General features: G+C 41.6%; 1 protein-coding gene across 1 annotated transcript; it reads left to right on the top strand.

Annotated features, from left to right (window-relative positions):
- Window positions 1-4,373: 4,373 nt before the first annotated feature.
- Window positions 4,374-14,252, top strand: LOC110497766 (26S proteasome regulatory subunit 10B). The gene is made up of 14 exons (XM_021574118.3): window positions 4,374-4,564; window positions 4,935-5,014; window positions 5,102-5,141; window positions 5,308-5,360; window positions 5,475-5,542; window positions 5,784-5,898; window positions 6,579-6,666; window positions 6,786-6,971; window positions 7,075-7,136; window positions 8,870-8,990; window positions 9,189-9,269; window positions 9,379-9,450; window positions 13,150-13,302; window positions 14,202-14,252. Exons 1-13 carry the CDS (start codon window positions 4,480-4,482, stop codon window positions 13,266-13,268), a joined length of 1,170 nt encoding a protein of 389 aa, XP_021429793.1. The 5' UTR covers window positions 4,374-4,479; the 3' UTR covers window positions 13,269-13,302; window positions 14,202-14,252.
- Window positions 14,253-17,617: the final 3,365 nt, after the last annotated feature.

Consider the following 17,617-nt stretch of genomic DNA (forward strand, 5'->3'; position numbering starts at 1 on the left):
TGTCTTACCAAGTTCTCCAACCTAAAATTAAAACCCTGACTGTCACAACCCTTTAGTAACCCCCTGTATCAAATAACTTATCTGTTCAACTCCATCACCCTACTGACTGACCATCCCTGCCCTCTGTGACTCAAGTTTGTTTTACTCACTGCTTTAGCACACTCTGCTAACCCTGATGTCCTTGCCGTGTCTGAATCCTGGCTCAGGAAGGCCACCAAAAATTCTGAGATTTCCATACCCAACTATACAATTTTCCGTCAAGATAGAACCGCCAAAGGGGGAGGAGTTGCAGTCTACTGCAGAGATAGCCTGCAAAGTAATGTCATACTTTCCAGGTCCATACCCAAACAGTTCGAACTACTAATTTTAAAAATTACTCTCTCCAGAAATAAGTCTCTCACTGTTGCCGCCTGCTACCGACCCCCCTCAGCTCCCAGCTGTGCCCTGGACACCATTTGTGAATTGATCGCCCCCCATCTAGCTTCAGAGTTTGTTCTGTTAGGTGACCTAAACTGGGATATGCTTAACACCCCGGCAGTCCTACAATCTAAGCTAGATTCCCTCAATCTCACACAAATCATCAAGGAACCCACCAGGTACAACCCTAAATCTGTAAACAAGGGCACCCTCATAGATGTCATCCTGATCAACTGGCCCTCCAAATACACCTCCGCTGTCTTCAACCAGGATCTCAGCGATCACTGCCTTATTGCCTGTATCCGCCACGGAGCCGCAGTTAAACGACCACCCCTCATCACTGTCAAACGCTCCCTAAAACACTTCTGTGAGCAGGCCTTTCTAATCGATCTGGCCCAGGTATCCTGGAAGGACATTGACCTCATCCGGTCAGTTGAGGATGCCTGGTCATTCTTTAAAAGTAACTTCCTCACCATTTTAGATAAGCATGCTCCGTTCAAAAAATGTAGAACTAAGAACAGATATAGCCCTTGGTTCACTCCAGACCTGACTTCCCTCGACCAGCACAAAAACATCCTGTGGCGGACTGCAATAGCATCGAATAGTCCCCGCGATATGCAACTGTTCAGGGAAGTCAGGAACCAATACACGCAGTCAGTCAGGAAAGCTAAGGCCAGCTTCTTCAGGCGGAAATTTGCATCTTGTAGCTCCAACTCCAAAAAGTTCTGGGACACTGTGAAGTCCATGGAGAACAAGAGCACCTCCTCCCAGCTGCCCACTGCACTGAGGCTAGGTAACACGGTCACCACCGATAAATCCATGATTATCGAAAACTTCAACAAGCATTTCTCAACGGCTGGCCATGCCTTCCGCCTGGCTACTCCAACCTGGGCCAACAGCTCCCCCCCCCCGACTTCCCTCGACCAGCACAAAAACATCCTGTGGCGGACAGCAATAGCATCGAATAGTCCCCGCGATATGCAACTGTTCAGGGAAGTCAGGAACCAATACACGCAGTCAGTCAGGAAAGCTAAGGCCAGCTTCTTCAGGCGGAAATTTGCATCTTGTAGCTCCAACTCCAAAAAGTTCTGGGACACTGTGAAGTCCATGGAGAACAAGAGCACCTCCTCCCAGCTGCCCACTGCACTGAGGCTAGGTAACACGGTCACCACCGATAAATCCATGATTATCGAAAACTTCAACAAGCATTTCTCAACGGCTGGCCATGCCTTCCGCCTGGCTACTCCAACCTGGGCCAACAGCTCCCCCCCCCCCTGACTTCCCTCGACCAGCACAAAAACATCCTGTGGCGGACTGCAATAGCATCGAATAGTCCCAGCGATATGCAACTGTTCAGGGAAGTCAGGAACCAATACACGCAGTCAGTCAGGAAAGCTAAGGCCAGCTTCTTCAGGCGGAAATTTGCATCTTGTAGCTCCAACTCCAAAAAGTTCTGGGACACTGTGAAGTCCATGGAGAACAAGAGCACCTCCTCCCAGCTGCCCACTGCACTGAGGCTAGGTAACACGGTCACCACCGATAAATCCATGATTATCGAAAACTTCAACAAGCATTTCTCAACGGCTGGCCATGCCTTCCGCCTGGCTACTCCAACCTCGGCCAACAGCTCCCCCCCCCCCCCCCCCCCCCCCGCAGCTACTCGCCCAAGCCTCTCCAGGTTCTCCTTTACCCAAATCCAGATAGCAGATGTTCTGAAAGAGCTGCAAAACCTGGACCCGTACAAGTCAGCTGGGCTTGACAATCTGGACCCTCTATTTCTGAAACTATCTGCCGCCATTGTCGCAACCCCTATTACCAGCCTGTTCAACCTCTCTTTCATTTCGTCTGAGATCCCCAAGGATTGGAAAGCTGCCGCAGTCATCCCCCTCTTCAAAGGGGGAGACACCCTGGACCCAAACTGTTACAGACCTATATCCATCCTGCCCTGCCTATCTAAGGTCTTCGAAAGCCAAGTCAACAAACAGGTCACTGACCATCTCGAATCCCACCGTACCTTCTCCGCTGTGCAATCTGGTTTCCGAGCCGGTCACGGGTGCACCTCAGCCACGCTCAAGGTACTAAACGATATCATAACCGCCATCGCTAAAAGACAGTACTGTGCAGCGGTCTTCATCGACCTTGCCAAGGCTTTCGACTCTGTCAATCACCATATTCTTATCGGCAGACTCAGTAGCCTCGGTTTTTCTGATGACTGCCTTGCCTGGTTCACCAACTACTTTGCAGACAGAGTTCAGTGTGTCAAATCGGAGGGCATGCTGTCCGGTCCTCTGGCAGTCTCTATGGGGGTGCCACAGGGTTAAATTCTCGGGCCGACTCTTTTCTCTGTATATATCACTGATGTTGCTCTTGCTGCGGGCGATTCCCTGATCCACCTCTACGCAGACGACACCATTCTATATACTTCCGGCCCGTACTTGGACACTGTGCTATCTAACCTCCAAATGAGCTTCAATGCCATACAACACTCCTTCCGTGGCCTCCAACTGCTCTTAAACGCTAGTAAAACCAAATGCATGCTTTTCAACCGTTCGCTGCCTGCACCCGCACGCCTGACTAGCATCACCACCCTGGATGGTTCCGACCTTGAATATGTGGACATCTATAAGTACCTAGGTGTCTGGCTAGACTGTAAACTCTCCTTCCAGACTCATATCAAACATCTCCAATCAAAAATCAAATCTAGAGTCGGCTTTCTATTCCGCAACAAAGCCTCCTTCACTCACGCCGCCAAACTTACCCTAGTAAAACTGACTATCCTACCGATCCTCAACTTCGGCGATGTCATCTACAAAATTGCTTCCAACACAGTGCCATCCGTTTTGTCACTAAAGCACCTTATACCACCCACCACTGCGACCTGTATGCTCTAGTCGGCTGGCCCTCGCTACATATTCGTCGCCAGACCCACTGGCTCCAGGTCATCTACAAGTCCATGCTAGGTAAAGCTCCGCCTTATCTCAGTTCACTGGTCACGATGGCAACACCCACCCGTAACACGCGCTCCAGCAGGTGTATCTCACTGATCATCCCTAAAGCCAACACCTCATTTGGCCGCCTTTCGTTCCAGTTCTCTGCTGCCTGTGACTGGAACGAATTGCAAAAATCGCTGAAGTTGGAGACTTTTATCTCCCTCACCAACTTCAAACATCTGCTATCTGAGCAGCTAACCGATCGCTGCAGCTGTACATAGTCTATCGGTAAATAGCCCACCCATTTTTACCTACCTCATCCCCATACTGTTTTTATTTATTTTATTTTATGCTCTTTTGCACACCAATATCTCTACCTGTACATGACCATCTGATCATTTATCACTCCAGTGTTAATCTGCAAAATTGTAACTATTCGCCTACCTCCTCATGCCTTTTGCACACAATGTATATAGACTCTCTTTTTTCTACTGTGTTATTGACTTGTTAATTGTTTACTCCATGTGTAACTCTGTGTTGTCTGTTCACACTGCTATGCTTTATCTTGGCCAGGTCGCAGTTGCAAATGAGAACTTGTTCTCAACTAGCCTACCTGGTTAAATAAAGGTGAAATAAAAAATAAATGTAAAAAAGCCCAGATTGATGTAGGACCGCTGAGACTGTGCCCATTGTGTTCAAATGAATCCTCTATGGCATGGTACATTGCTTTTGTAACTTTAAATACTAGGAAACTCGAAAACATCGGACAAACTAAACGGTTATAGTAGTTATACACGTTCCGCGTTCAACCAGTTAGCAAATCGGACATGACCGAGTTCCTGAGTTCTGACTAGCACTTGAATGCGAAATTAGTCATTGGGGTAAACGGTCAATTGAACGCATTTCTAAAAGCTCCACAAAATACTACTAATATGTTGTTTTGAATTAATGTCGTCACAAAAATGTCACATGTTCTCAATGTAAAGTTAAATCAATGCACAATTAAATCCACTTAAAATGAATTACGACGTTCCTCTGACAACATAATGTAAACATGGCAAAACATTTTCTCTGATGTCACAACTTTCAATCCCACAATTCAGCGTGGCAGAGCCGGTTTTTTCAAGGCATCATGGCGGATCCCAGAGACAGGGGACTTCAAGATTACAGAAAGAAATTGCTCGAGCACAAAGAAATTGATGGACGCTTGAAAGAATGTATGTATCGTTTCTGTCGATAGCCAGGCTTTAGCAGCCACAACAACTGTCCATGTAGCTTTGTCATGATAATGTAACCCTCTCCAGTTACCTAGCTAGCTAGACCAACATAGCTATTGTAGCCTTGAAAATGAGTTCAACACCAGGTTATTTATACCAAACTATCTAGTGTGTAACTGTTCATGTACCTTTTATTTATGCACAATGTTTAGGACGCACCCGAACGAGCAAGCTAGTTTTATAACATTAGTTAGCTAGCTAACTAGCTAGTGTTAGCTGACTTGTTCGACCAGATGATGATGATGATGACAGCCTATGTGATGGTACACACGTAGTCAGTGTCAATCATTGTTTTTGTTTGTCTTTACAGTGCGTGAACAACTGAGAGAACAGACAAAACAGTATGAAACATCAGAAAATGATCTGAAAGCTCTACAAAGTGTTGGACAGGTGACTGCAAGTTTAATCCCAAGTCATCAGAAGCCTTGATATAGGTTTTTATTTTATTTACAACGGTCTCTCTTGACTCCTCTCTAGATTGTTGGTGAGGTCCTGAAGCAGCTTACAGAGGAAAAATGTAAGTCCTAAATTAGAATGAAAATCCCTTTGTTGCATATGATGTTGTTTTGTTGAATCTACCGCTAGGCCTACATGGATGGAAAAAGTTTAAATGTTCCTACTAGCTTGCATTGATTATATTGTGTGTAACGTGGGGTTTGCTTCTATCCTTTCGTGTTATTCAGTCATTGTCAAAGCAACCAATGGCCCACGATATGTGGTTGGATGCAGACGGCAAGTAGGTGAAAACCCATAGCCACAACAAAATATTTACAAATAACATTGCAACTTGTATTTCACTTCCCATTTCATATTGATTATGCTTATGCCAACCTTATATTTTGTCACCCAGCTGGACAAGGCTATGCTCAAACCTGGTACTAGAGTTGCATTGGATATGACCACTCTGACTATCATGAGGTGAGTTGATATACTCTCCCAAGTCTATAATGCCTCTTATTATTTCATATGTTTACCAAGCAAAACACAATTGTATTGTGTTAGCCTGCATCCGACTTTCTGCAACAGTCTCCCTATTGAAAGCATTTTAAGAAAAACAAATTATATATATTCTGCTTATAAGACATCTCTATGACCTATATAATCAGTAAGAACAAAGGCACACTGTGATGACATATCGGTGTGCTGTTCCCCCATGCAGGTACCTTCCCAGAGAGGTGGACCCCCTTGTGTACAATATGTCTCATGAAGACCCTGGCAGCGTCTCCTACTCTGAGATCGGAGGCTTGGCTGAGCAGATCAGAGAGCTCAGAGAGGTCAGTGAGGCACAGACACACACTTTATCTATACAGGACAGAGTTCGCTTTTTATGGGGACTTTTTATAATTTGGGAAAAGTCCGCCCTTTCTCCTCCGTGACCCGGAAACCGATAAGTGGTCGAGGAGAGTGTCAATTCGTTAGTAGGAAAATGGTCCTCACCTCCTTGATAGACTCCTTTTGGCGAGGAAGCACAAGTTTATCCTACCTGAGTCCTTCGCGGAAGAGTTTTGAAATCTGATACACTGCCTTTTTAATCAATATTGTTTTCTCGAAAGAAAAAAGGATGCAAACATTTAAAAATGATATGCTACTTATCCTTTTATCTATAAAATGTTTGTACAACTAGCAAAATGTTTTTTTTTTATCACTTTATACATTTATTTTGGGATTCCACTCTGTAAACTTAATTTGCCTGATGACGTACAATTGGAGAAGGAGTCTCACTTTATACAAGTGTATTTTTGTCCACATTCCCTCTACTTGCCACCTCTCATTTTAAATGGAGGCCAGAGAGGAGGGAGGATGCAGGAGTTGAGCAAATAAAATTGAGAGTGCGGAAGATATTTATGGTCCAATTGTGAGAGGGATGGATGTTGATGCATTTCGCTACACCCACAATAACATATGCTAAACATGTTTGTGACAAATAACATTTGGTTTGAAAATGTTGTTTCAGGTGATTGAGCTGCCTCTGACCAACCCTGAGCTCTTCCTGAGGGTGGGCATTATCCCCCCTAAAGGCTGCCTGCTCTACGGACCCCCAGGTGAGGAGATCAACTGGCCTGGTTCTCTGATAGCACTACATGCTAGCCTGAGGGCTGCTTTCCAGAAGCCAGTATTATGTGCCTTATAATTTACTGTATTTTCTTTTCATGCTTTTCAGGAACTGGAAAAACACTTTTGGCCAGAGCAGTTGCTAGCCAGCTTGACTGCAATTTTCTAAAGGTGGTGTCCAGCTCCATAGTGGACAAGTACATTGGTGAGAGCGCTAGGCTGATCCGAGAGATGTTCAACTACGCCAGAGACCACCAGCCCTGCATCATCTTCATGGATGAGATCGATGCCATAGGTACATGAACTAGAGCTACAGACTATAGAAATCAACAAACTAACTGAACAATAGAGTTCCAGACACACACACACACACACATGAGTCTTTGTCTGTTTAACAGGTGGTCGTCGTTTCTCTGAGGGGACGTCTGCAGACAGAGAAATCCAGAGGACACTGATGGAGGTGAGTCTCTCAACAGAGAACAACTATAAGCTTAACTGCACACAAAGTACTACCAAAGATGGTTTAGTATGAAGATACACTACCATTCAAAAGTTTGGCATCACTTAGAAATGTCCTTGTTTTTGAAAGAAAAGCCCCCCAAAAATTGTCCATTTAAAAGAACATCAAATTGATCAGAAATACAGTGTAGACATTGTTAATGTTGTTGTAAAAGACAATTGTAGCTGGAAATGGCTGATAAAAAAATAAAACATTTTATTTTTATGGAGTATCTACATAGGCGTACGGAGGCCCTAGAAGGCCAGTATGCAGGAGTCGCCTCTTCACTGTTGACGTTGAGACTGGTGTTTTGCGGGTACTATTTAATGAAGCTGCCAGTTGAGGACTTGTGAGGTGTCTGGTTCTCAAACTAGACACTCTAATGTACTTGTCCTCTTGCTCAGTTGTGCACCGGGGCCTCCCACTCCTCTTTATATTCTGGTTAGAGCCAGTTTGCGCTGTACCGTGAAGTGAGTAGTACAGAGCGTTGTATGAGATCTTCAGTTTCTTGGCAATTTCTCGCATGCAATAGCCTTAATTTCTCAGAACAAGAATAGACTGACGAGTTTCAGAAGAAAGTTCTTTGTTTCTAGCCATTTGAGCCTGTAATCGAACCCACAAATGCTGATGCTCCAGATACTCAATTAGTCTAAAGGAGGCCAGTTTTATTGCTTCTTTAATCAGACCAACAGTTTTCAGCTATGCTAACTTAATTGCAAAAGGGTTTTCTAATGATCAATTAGCCTTTTAAAATTATGAACTTGAATTAGCCAACGTTGTGTGCCATTGGAACACAGGAGTGATGGTTGCTGATAATGGGCCTCTGTACGCCTATGTAGATATTCCATAAAAAATCAGCCGTCTCTAGCTACAATGGTCATTTACAACATTAACATTGTCTACACTGTATTTCTGATCAATTTTATGTTATTTAATGGACAAAAAATGTGCTTTTCTTTCAGAAACGAGGACATTTCTAAGTGACCCCAAACTTTTGAACGGTAGTGTATGTAGAAACTGCTTCCCTGATAGAAATCCCAGATCACGCTTGTAGGCAATGTCATGGCAACGTTGGCTAGCTAAGCTCATGCGCAGAAACACATAATCGGATCTAACGGTCGCCTCTCGTCGAACTGCGCATGTGGAGGCCGTCGAAATCAAAGGCACTCCTTCGATGTAAAGTTGTTTTTGACTAAAATGAAAACATGTCAGTTTATCACTTTCACAAGGTTGGAGTAAAAACATATTCAGCTACATAGAGTAGCTTTCATGAAAAAAACATGTTTTTCATCAAAGACCATATGTCTTAGTTATAGTGAAACTAGTGAATTCTAGTTTTCATTTTCACAGTTTGTTGCAAAGGTAATATTTTAGTAGTAGTAAATCTAGTCTTTTTGCTCCTAGCGGTTCAACTCTATCATTGCAATTGTGGTGTAGAGGCACCTTGAGAAGGTACTATAAGTTGTGCCTTTTTAGATTGAGAATTTATTTTAGAACTAAGGAAGACATTTTCTCTTCTCTCATTGACTTCTGCTTTGCAATTGTTCCCGGAAGTGTTGGGCTTCTGGGTTAGAAACTCTGTGGTACTACTCATATTATTGAGCCTCAAAGTGTTAAAGGCTAAACCTGTAAACACTTGGTTTTATCAGCCATTTACGACTGAAGATGCCAACTTTTTCGTCTGTCCTGTCTAGCTGCTGAACCAAATGGATGGCTTTGACACCCTGCACAGAGTGAAGATGATCATGGCCACCAACCGTCCGGACACGCTGGACCCTGCCCTTCTAAGGCCAGGGAGACTGGACCGCAAGATCCGTATGTTTCCTCTCAACACTTTTAACTATCCTGGTTTGAGAAGCAAAGATAATCATGTTGCAAAAATCTTTGGTCCTGGTTCCACTTCAGCACCTAGTCACTTTCCCAAAGGGCCAGGGAAAGTGGCTGAAAAATAACTAGGACTTGGTAAATGACAAGGAACTGCAGAAATCTTAACTTCTGGCTTTGTCTTTACAGACATCGAACTGCCCAATGAGCAGGCTCGGATGGACATTCTGAAGATACACTCTGGACCAATCACTAAGCATGGAGAGATGGGTGAATTTAGGGACTGGATAGTGTGCTGTGGATGTGACACATTTTTGTGATGAAATGAAGTTGCATGTTGTGAATTTCATGGTGGGCTGTAACTTGAATTTCTTCGCAGATTACGAGGCCATTGTGAAGTTGTCTGATGGATTTAATGGAGCTGATTTAAGGAACGTGTGCACTGAAGCAGGTTAGTAACCTATCCAATACACTATAACTGTATATTCTACATGTTAAAAACAAGCCACTCACTCAGTCTGTTCCTATATTAGGGTTTGCACAAGGTGCTTAAAGTACTTGAATTTGGCACTCTGAAATTCAAGTACTAGAATACCTTGAAAATCTGTCATTTTCTCAAGTTGTTCCTTGAAGAGTACTTGAATTAAAATGAGGAGAACAGGGAACTATCAAATATGTTAATATGAAAAATATTAGAAAAATGTATGGGTCTTCCGAATTAATTTCCAGGCAGACTACCGAGTTTTATTTCCTCACGTGTGTCGCGTTCTGGATGCCAGGCAAGCTTGCTCATTCCACCTACACTGCCAAGCAGGTACAGAACTGACTGATTCGGCGCTGCCAAATGTCACATCGATAGCCAGGCAAATGTAGATTCAAACTTGCCTGCAGGATATTGATGTTTCTGAATGGGTTTTGCCAGATCTAACCAGGGATGTGGTGGAGGGTGAACGCCGTTTATACCTTCTTTATTTGGGAAATAACGTTTCTACACGTTTTTGTTAATTATCATTTACACACTTATTGCGCGTTGATCACCGCTCTGAAGGCTTCTTGATCTGAGTTCTAATCGTGCCTACCTCTGCGAACGAGGGGAATCATAAATTATTCATGTATGCTTGTTATGTTCGTCTGCTCCCCCGGATTTTCCTTGTTAGCAGCGCATTCATTCACCACTCTGTCCATCGGGAAACTCCGCCCACGACATAAGCCGAGAGGTGAAACGAACTACCTCAGCCCAGACCTACAGTGGCAAGTAGCAGAGAGATGACAGTGAGACTTATTTTAACAACCCTTGACTTCAACAGACATCCCCCAAACAAACCAACCCCTGACTCTCAGCGAATGAGTGTACAACTGGTAAATTGTCACTGATATTTCAGTCCGATGTCTAGCTAGGTAGCTCAAGGGCTCCGGCTATTAGCCAGGCAGCTAACTATAACTACCTGGCTGGAAGGATGAAGTTAGAAGCTAACGTTGAACGGAGCCTGACCGCAGCATGAGCAGTTGACTGAAATATTAAGGTAGCTATAATCAAAAGATGGGCTACTATAAGTTATCATAACAAAATTCACTTTCTTTATTGAGAGTAGTGAGACAGACAGTGTTGTGTGTCAGGCTGTAATGAAGGAGGTAAAGAAGATGCACAGAGAGAGGAAGCATTGACACGAGCAGGGAGAGAGGTTACGCCTTGATCACACCGACAGCGTGAATGCATTTTGGTACACCAGAAGTACTGTACATTCATTTCCAATGGAACGCTGCGTTTGACTTGCAGCATTGCGTTGCAGAGGCAGTTGCAGTGCGTTCTGTGTGGTGCATACCTTGGATTTATCGAAGGTATGCATAAACGGCTTGGCAGAAGGTGAATGTTGAACTTCTGTTGCACACACATCCAGATGATGCGTACCAATTGTGCAATTCGCTGTAGGTGTGATTGAGGTGGTAGTAGTACAGTGGTTCCCAAACTAGGGGGTCTGTGACCATGTGTGGTCCGGGACCCATGTGGGGCCCCCTAAAATGTAAATAGGGTCCTGAGAGTCTTTAATCTTAACAAACACATTCATAACTTCTTTCTCTTCAAATGCGTATAGAATACAACATTTTTAGAGTCAACTAAGGCTCTTTTACACTGTCAGAATTCATTTTCATGTCTGTGTTGGGACAGCCTATGGAACCTAACATTTTGTGAATTATAAAGACAATTTTAAATATTAAGACAATATATTATATACACTGAACAAAAATATAAATGCAACAATTTCAAAGATTTTACTGAGTTACAGTTCATATGAGGAAATCAGTCAACATCATCAGTCCTGACTTACCTCTTGTGTATGTAGTGAAACACATATTATTGAGTAGAACTTAAGGTAGTAATGAATAGTAAGTTAGATATTTATTTATTTTTTCATGAGGTTCTGGTGATATACTGCCATCTGTTGGCGACTAGAAACAATTTCATAATATGACCTATTACAAATATATACAATTGAAGTCGGACGTTCACATACACCGTAGCCAAATACATTTATACTCCGTTTTTCCACAATTCCTGACATTTAATCCATGTAAAAATGTCCTGTCTTATGTCAGTTCGGATCACCACTTTATAATAAGAATGTGAAATGTCAGAATAATAATTTTATTTCTTCCCACATTCCCAGTGGGTCAGAAGTTTACATACACTCAATTAGTATTTGGTAGCATTGCCTTTAAATCGTTTAACTTGGGTCAAACATTTCGGGTTGCCTTCCACAAGCGTCTCACAATAAGTTGGGTGAATTTTGGCCCATTCCTTCTGACAGAGCTGGTGTAACTTGAGTCAGGTTTCTAGGCCTCCTCGCTCGCACACGCTTTTTCAGTTCTGCCCACACATTTTCTATGGGTTTGAGGTCAGGGCTTTGTGATGGCCACTCTAATACCTTGACTTTGTTGTCCTTAAGCCATTTTGTCACAACTTTGGAAGTGTGCTTGGGGTGATTGTCCATTTGGAAGACCCATTTGCGACCAAGTTTTAACTTCCTGACTGATGTCTTGAGATGTTGCTTCAATATATCCACATAATTTTCCATCCTCATGATGCCATCTATTTTGTAAAGTGCACCAGTCCCTCCTGCAGCAAAGCACCCCCACAACATGATGCTGCCACCCCCGTGCTTCACGGTTGGGATGGTGTTCTTAGGCTTGCAAGCCTCCCCCTTTTTCCTCCTGGTCATTATGGCCAAACAGTTCTATTTTTGTTTCATTAGACCAGAGGACATTTCTCCAAAAGTACAATCTTTGTCCCCATGTGCAGTTGCAAACCGTAGTCTGGCTTTTTTATGGCGGGTTTGAAGCAGTGGCTTCTTCTTTGCTGAGCGGCCTTTCAGGTTATGTCGATATAGGACTCGTTTTACTGTGGATATAGATACTTTTGTAACTGTTTCCTCCAGCATCTTCACAAGGTCCTTAGCTGTTGTTCTGGGATAGATTTGAATTTTTCGCACTAAAATACGTTAATCTCTAGGAGACAGAACGTGTCTCCTTCCTGAGCGGTATGACGGCTGCGTGGTCCCATGGTGTTTATACGTGCGTACTATTGTTTGTACAGATGAAGGTTGTACCTTCAGGCGTTTGGAATGAAGGATGAACCAGACTTGTGGAGGTCTACAATTTTTTTCCTGAGGTCTTGGCTGATTTCTTTTGATTTTCCCATGATGTCAAGGAAAGAGGCAGCCAGTTTGAAGGTAGGCCTTGAAATACAGGTACAGCTCCAATTGACTCATGATGTCAATTAGCCTATCAGAAGCTTCTAAAGCCATGACATAATTTTCTGGATTTTTTTCCAAGCTGTTTAAAGGCACAGTCAACTTAGTGTATGTAAACTTCTGACCCACTGTAATTGTGATACAGTGAAATAATATTGTCTGTAAACAACTGTTGTAAAAATGACTTGTGTCATGCACAAAGTAGATGTCCTAACCGACTTGCCAAAACTAGTTTGTTAACAAGAAATTTGTGGAGTGGTTGAAATGCGAGTTTTAATGACTCCAACCTAAGTGTTTGTAAACTTCCGACTTCAACTTTATTAGTGCTCCAAGAAGTACTTGAAAGTCCTTGAGTTTGACTTGCCACAGTCTGTATGAACCCTGCTATGTGTGTTTCCCAGGTATGTTTGCAATCCGTGCTGACCATGAGTATGTGACCCAGGAAGATTTCATGAAGGCCGTTCGCAAGGTTGCAGATTCTAAGAAACTGGAATCCAAGTTGGACTACAAGCCTTTATGATAGTACCACCAACCAACCTATCAGGAAATATATGGTAATTTGAGTCTGGAAAGAGTAAAGGAACAGACGACAAAAGCAAACATATTTGTGGTTTTACTGTATTCCAAATGTATATTTCAAAGACATCATTTTAAATGTTTAGCTAATACAGACTTGTGTGGTGAAAAATATGGTTTGGTTTTTATTTTCGTAGTTTGCATAAGAATACATATTTAAATAAGCTGTCAACCATCTTATATCCAATCATATGATTATCTTAATGCCCATTCAGAGGTTACTGAGCAAAACACCAGTCAGTGTAAAATATCCTTATGGATTTTTGGAATTCAGAGTCAAAACCACATTTTTGCATTTGGCAGTTTCACTAGTCTGATTCAAGAAATGGTTGAGATTTATGGCTGACGTTGTGCCATATTAAAGTTATTGTCATAACTCCACCAAATGGTGGCGAAGCCAAAATGATAATTACTGACTTAAAGGGGCAAATTGCAGTTGCCACAAACATTTTTAGACTTAGAAATTAATAATATGAACCCATTGATTCTTGAAGAATATAACTTATAAATGCCTCATGAGCTTAGTTCAACTGTCGTACCCCATCAGAACCCAAAATATACGCTTGTTTTACTCATGTTTGTAAACAAAGTAAATGTAAACAAACATTATTATATAGCCTAATTTTGATATCATGTAAGGTCAGTCCTTGCATCCATAGCTGTGTCTTTGAATTTGAGCAGTTACATTTCTGCAGCCCCATCCCTCAGCTTTTTTTACAGAAATAGCTACGAGACACGCTTTGTTATTGTTTCAATTGCTGATTGCTGCTTTAAAATGAATCGTATGACTACAGGTTAACGTGCCTTGTCGTTGACTGTAAATGTCTTCACTGGCAAGCACAAAAATGTTCCTTCTGTCTTTGATCTTGAATTTCAGAACGGATTCCCCTCTAAAACTACTGCTGCAATAAAAATGTCACCCAATCAATATATATGCTGTCCTATTTCTTGATCCCAAGAAGGTGCCGCATGATGGAAAAATAATAGCTCCAACGTGCTTTCAATCAACTTCTTTTAGGTTATGGAAAACATAATAGAATGTGGGAACGCCATAAAGAGCTGTTTTGCACCCGGTGAGGCAGCCACAGTGTTTGGTCGCAGCTTGTGTGTTTACTGTTCAAATTACTTTTGGATGTATGTAAATTGTCTTCTGTCTCTAAATGTTGTTTATCACTAGCTGCACCATATCACCAAGTAACATTCTGAGTATGAGTAAAAGTATGGTGCCTTCAGATAGTATTCATACCCCTTCACTTATTCCACATTTTGTGTTACAGCCTGAATTCAAAATGGATTAAATGTTTTTTTCCCACCAATCTACATGCAATACCCCATAATGACAAAGTGAAAACAGGTTTTTGGAAATGTTTGGTAATTTATTGAAAATGAAATGCACAAGTATCTCATTTTAAATAACTATCCACACCCCTGAGTAAATACTTTGTAGAAGCACCTTTTGCATTGATTAAAGCTGTGAGTTTCTAAGAGCTTTGGACACCTGGATTGTGCAACATTTGCCCTTTTTTATTATTTTCTAAATTCTTCAAGCTCTGTCAAATTGGTTGTTGATCATTGCTAGACAACCATTTTCAGGTCTTGCCATAGAGTTTCATGTAGATTTAAGTCAAAACTGTAACTCGGCCACTCAGGAACATTCACTGTCTTCTTGGGAAGCAACTCCAGTGTAGATTTGGCCTTGTGTTTTAGGTTATTGTCCTGCTGAAAGGTGAATTAATCTCCAAGTGTCCGTTGGAAAGCGTTGAAACAGGTTTCCCTCTACGATTTTCCTTGTGCTTGGCTCCGTTACGTTTCTTTTTTATCCTGAAAAACTTACCAGTCCTTAACAATTACAAGCATACCCATAACATGATGCAGCCACCCCTATGCTTGAAAATATGGAGAATGGTATTCAGTAATGTGTTCCTTTAGTGCCCCCTTGTTGCAAACAGGACGCATGTTTTGGAATATAAAAATAAAAAAATCCTGTACAGGCTTCTTTTTTTTCACTCTGTCAGTTAGATTAGTATTGTGGAGTAACTACAATTTGCTGATCCATCTGCCATTTTCTATCACAGCCGTTAAACTTTGTAACTGTTTTAAAGCCACCATTGGCCTCATGGTTAAATCCTTTCCTCTCCAACGACTGAGTTAGGAAGGACGCCTGCATCTTTGTAGTGACTGGGTGCATTTATACACCATCCAGTGTAATTAATTACTTAACCATACTCAAAGAGATATTCAATATCTGCTTTTTTAAATGTATTTTTTACACACCTACCAATAGGTGCCCTTTGCGAGGCATTGGAAAACCTCCCTGGTCTTTGTGGTTGAATCGGTGTTTGAAATTCAGTGCTCGACTTAGGGACCTTACAGATAATTGTATGTGTGGGGTACAGAGATGGGGTAGTCATTTAAAAATCATGTTAAACCCTATTGCACACAGATTGAGTACATGCAACTTATTATGTGACCTGTTTTAAGCACATTTTTATTCCTGGATGTATTTAGGCTTGCCATAAGAAAGGTGTTGTACACTTGACTCGACATTTCAGCCTTTCATTCGGAATGAATTTGTAAACATTTAGAAAAATATAATTCCACTTTGACATTATGGGTTATTGTGAGTTACATTCAGGCTGTAACACAACAAAATGTGGAAAATCCATTACGTGGTGTATAAAGGTCTAAAATCTAGTAGAAGTATTGCCACAAGGTGATGCTAGAATACTAGTTTGAAGCCAGGTCATTTGTATTCTGTTCAGCAGAGGACAGTGAAGTTGTAATAAAATGTGTTATAGACCTCATCTGCCAAATGGTTGCTGTGTCCCAGAGCTTGAGACAGCATCCTGTATATGACACTAGGAAGCTCCAGCTTTAACCTTTTATATAGCCTTGTAAATATTGTATAGGGCTACTTTAGATGTGACCTTTACATTTTCAGTATTGTTGTGGATTCTTGATCTTAACCAGTCACATTTGTATCTCAATGTATTCAGAAAAAGAACCTTATAGCTTATAGCTTACTCTGGAATCATCATCCCCTCCTATTATGCAAATATAATTACAATATTTGAAAATCAAATGTACTGTATATTTCTTTGGACAGGTTAGTGAATTGACACTGGATATTCTGACCTGAGTTTCCTAATATAAATCATTACGTAAAGGATAAATAAGCAGACTGGTGTGACTTTTTTGTTTATTCGGGTTTAATTTTGGAGCTAGTGGCCCGCTCCCAAATTTTCTGAGCAAAAAATAAGAAAACTAGCAAATCAGCTCCAAGTGATTTTAATTTTGGAAGTCTTTTGCAAAGTATTCCTATGCATAATAGAGCGATATATGTGACCGTATACAAATGTAAGCAAGGTTTGAAATTATGTTCTAGTCAAATATATCTGAGTTTCTTGCGGTCAATTTGCAGTCTACAAATGATTTGTAATTAAGTTCCGACCCCCTGACCATCCGCTCAATAAAAAATATTAGATCCAAGTCATATCAACATAGCGACTAGCAATAGCTATGTTTCCATTAACTTGTCCAGTGATTTTATTGCTGTTAACATTTTGAAAGTTTGCATAGAAAATAGATGTGACAATTGCCTGCTATGGTGTCTTTCCATTTAACTATCTTGTGTCGATAAAAACAGATGGAAGTAATGACTTCACACCTGCAAAACCCAGCATGGATGGAATGAAATCGTGGAATGGCCATCTGCCAATTCTGGCAAATGCCAGATGGGCTGGACAAATATTATTATTTTTTGTGATGAGCGAGCCACCCTCCTCTCCCCCATGTGTTTGAGAGAAAGAATTGTTCTGATAGTAAAACGTTTCAAAATGCAATTGTGGGAAAACACTGCTTTGGAAGCTTCGTCCCCTTGTCCTTGTCAAAGAGAGGAGAGTCTCAGCCTTCTGTAGGTATAATATGTATTTCGCAACTCTCAATATTCGGCTGAATAGCAACTATTTTACAGCCAAGATATTTGATATGGTTATGAGATATGGAGTGGTGTGTGTGAAATGTGTACCGGCCATTGCGAGAGCATATGCCTTTTGGTCTCGTGTAGTAGGCTGTTATTTTAGGACATTACATTTACTGTTGTATGAATGCATGACTACTAGCAGTGGGTATTATATTTAGAGTTAGCAATCTAGTTAATGTGTTTTGAGTTTCCATTTTCCCCAAATCAATTAGTTTGTTATTAGTTGGTGCACATAAAGATGTATGTAATTCCTCTCTATTGAACAAAAAAATCTGGAGTCCTATTTGGACAGTAGAATATAACAACTATAG

Source organism: Oncorhynchus mykiss, chromosome 19, assembly GCF_057628025.1.
Source record: "Oncorhynchus mykiss isolate SJ-2025 chromosome 19, ASM5762802v1, whole genome shotgun sequence".
Classification (NCBI taxonomy): Eukaryota; Metazoa; Chordata; class Actinopteri; order Salmoniformes; family Salmonidae; genus Oncorhynchus; species Oncorhynchus mykiss.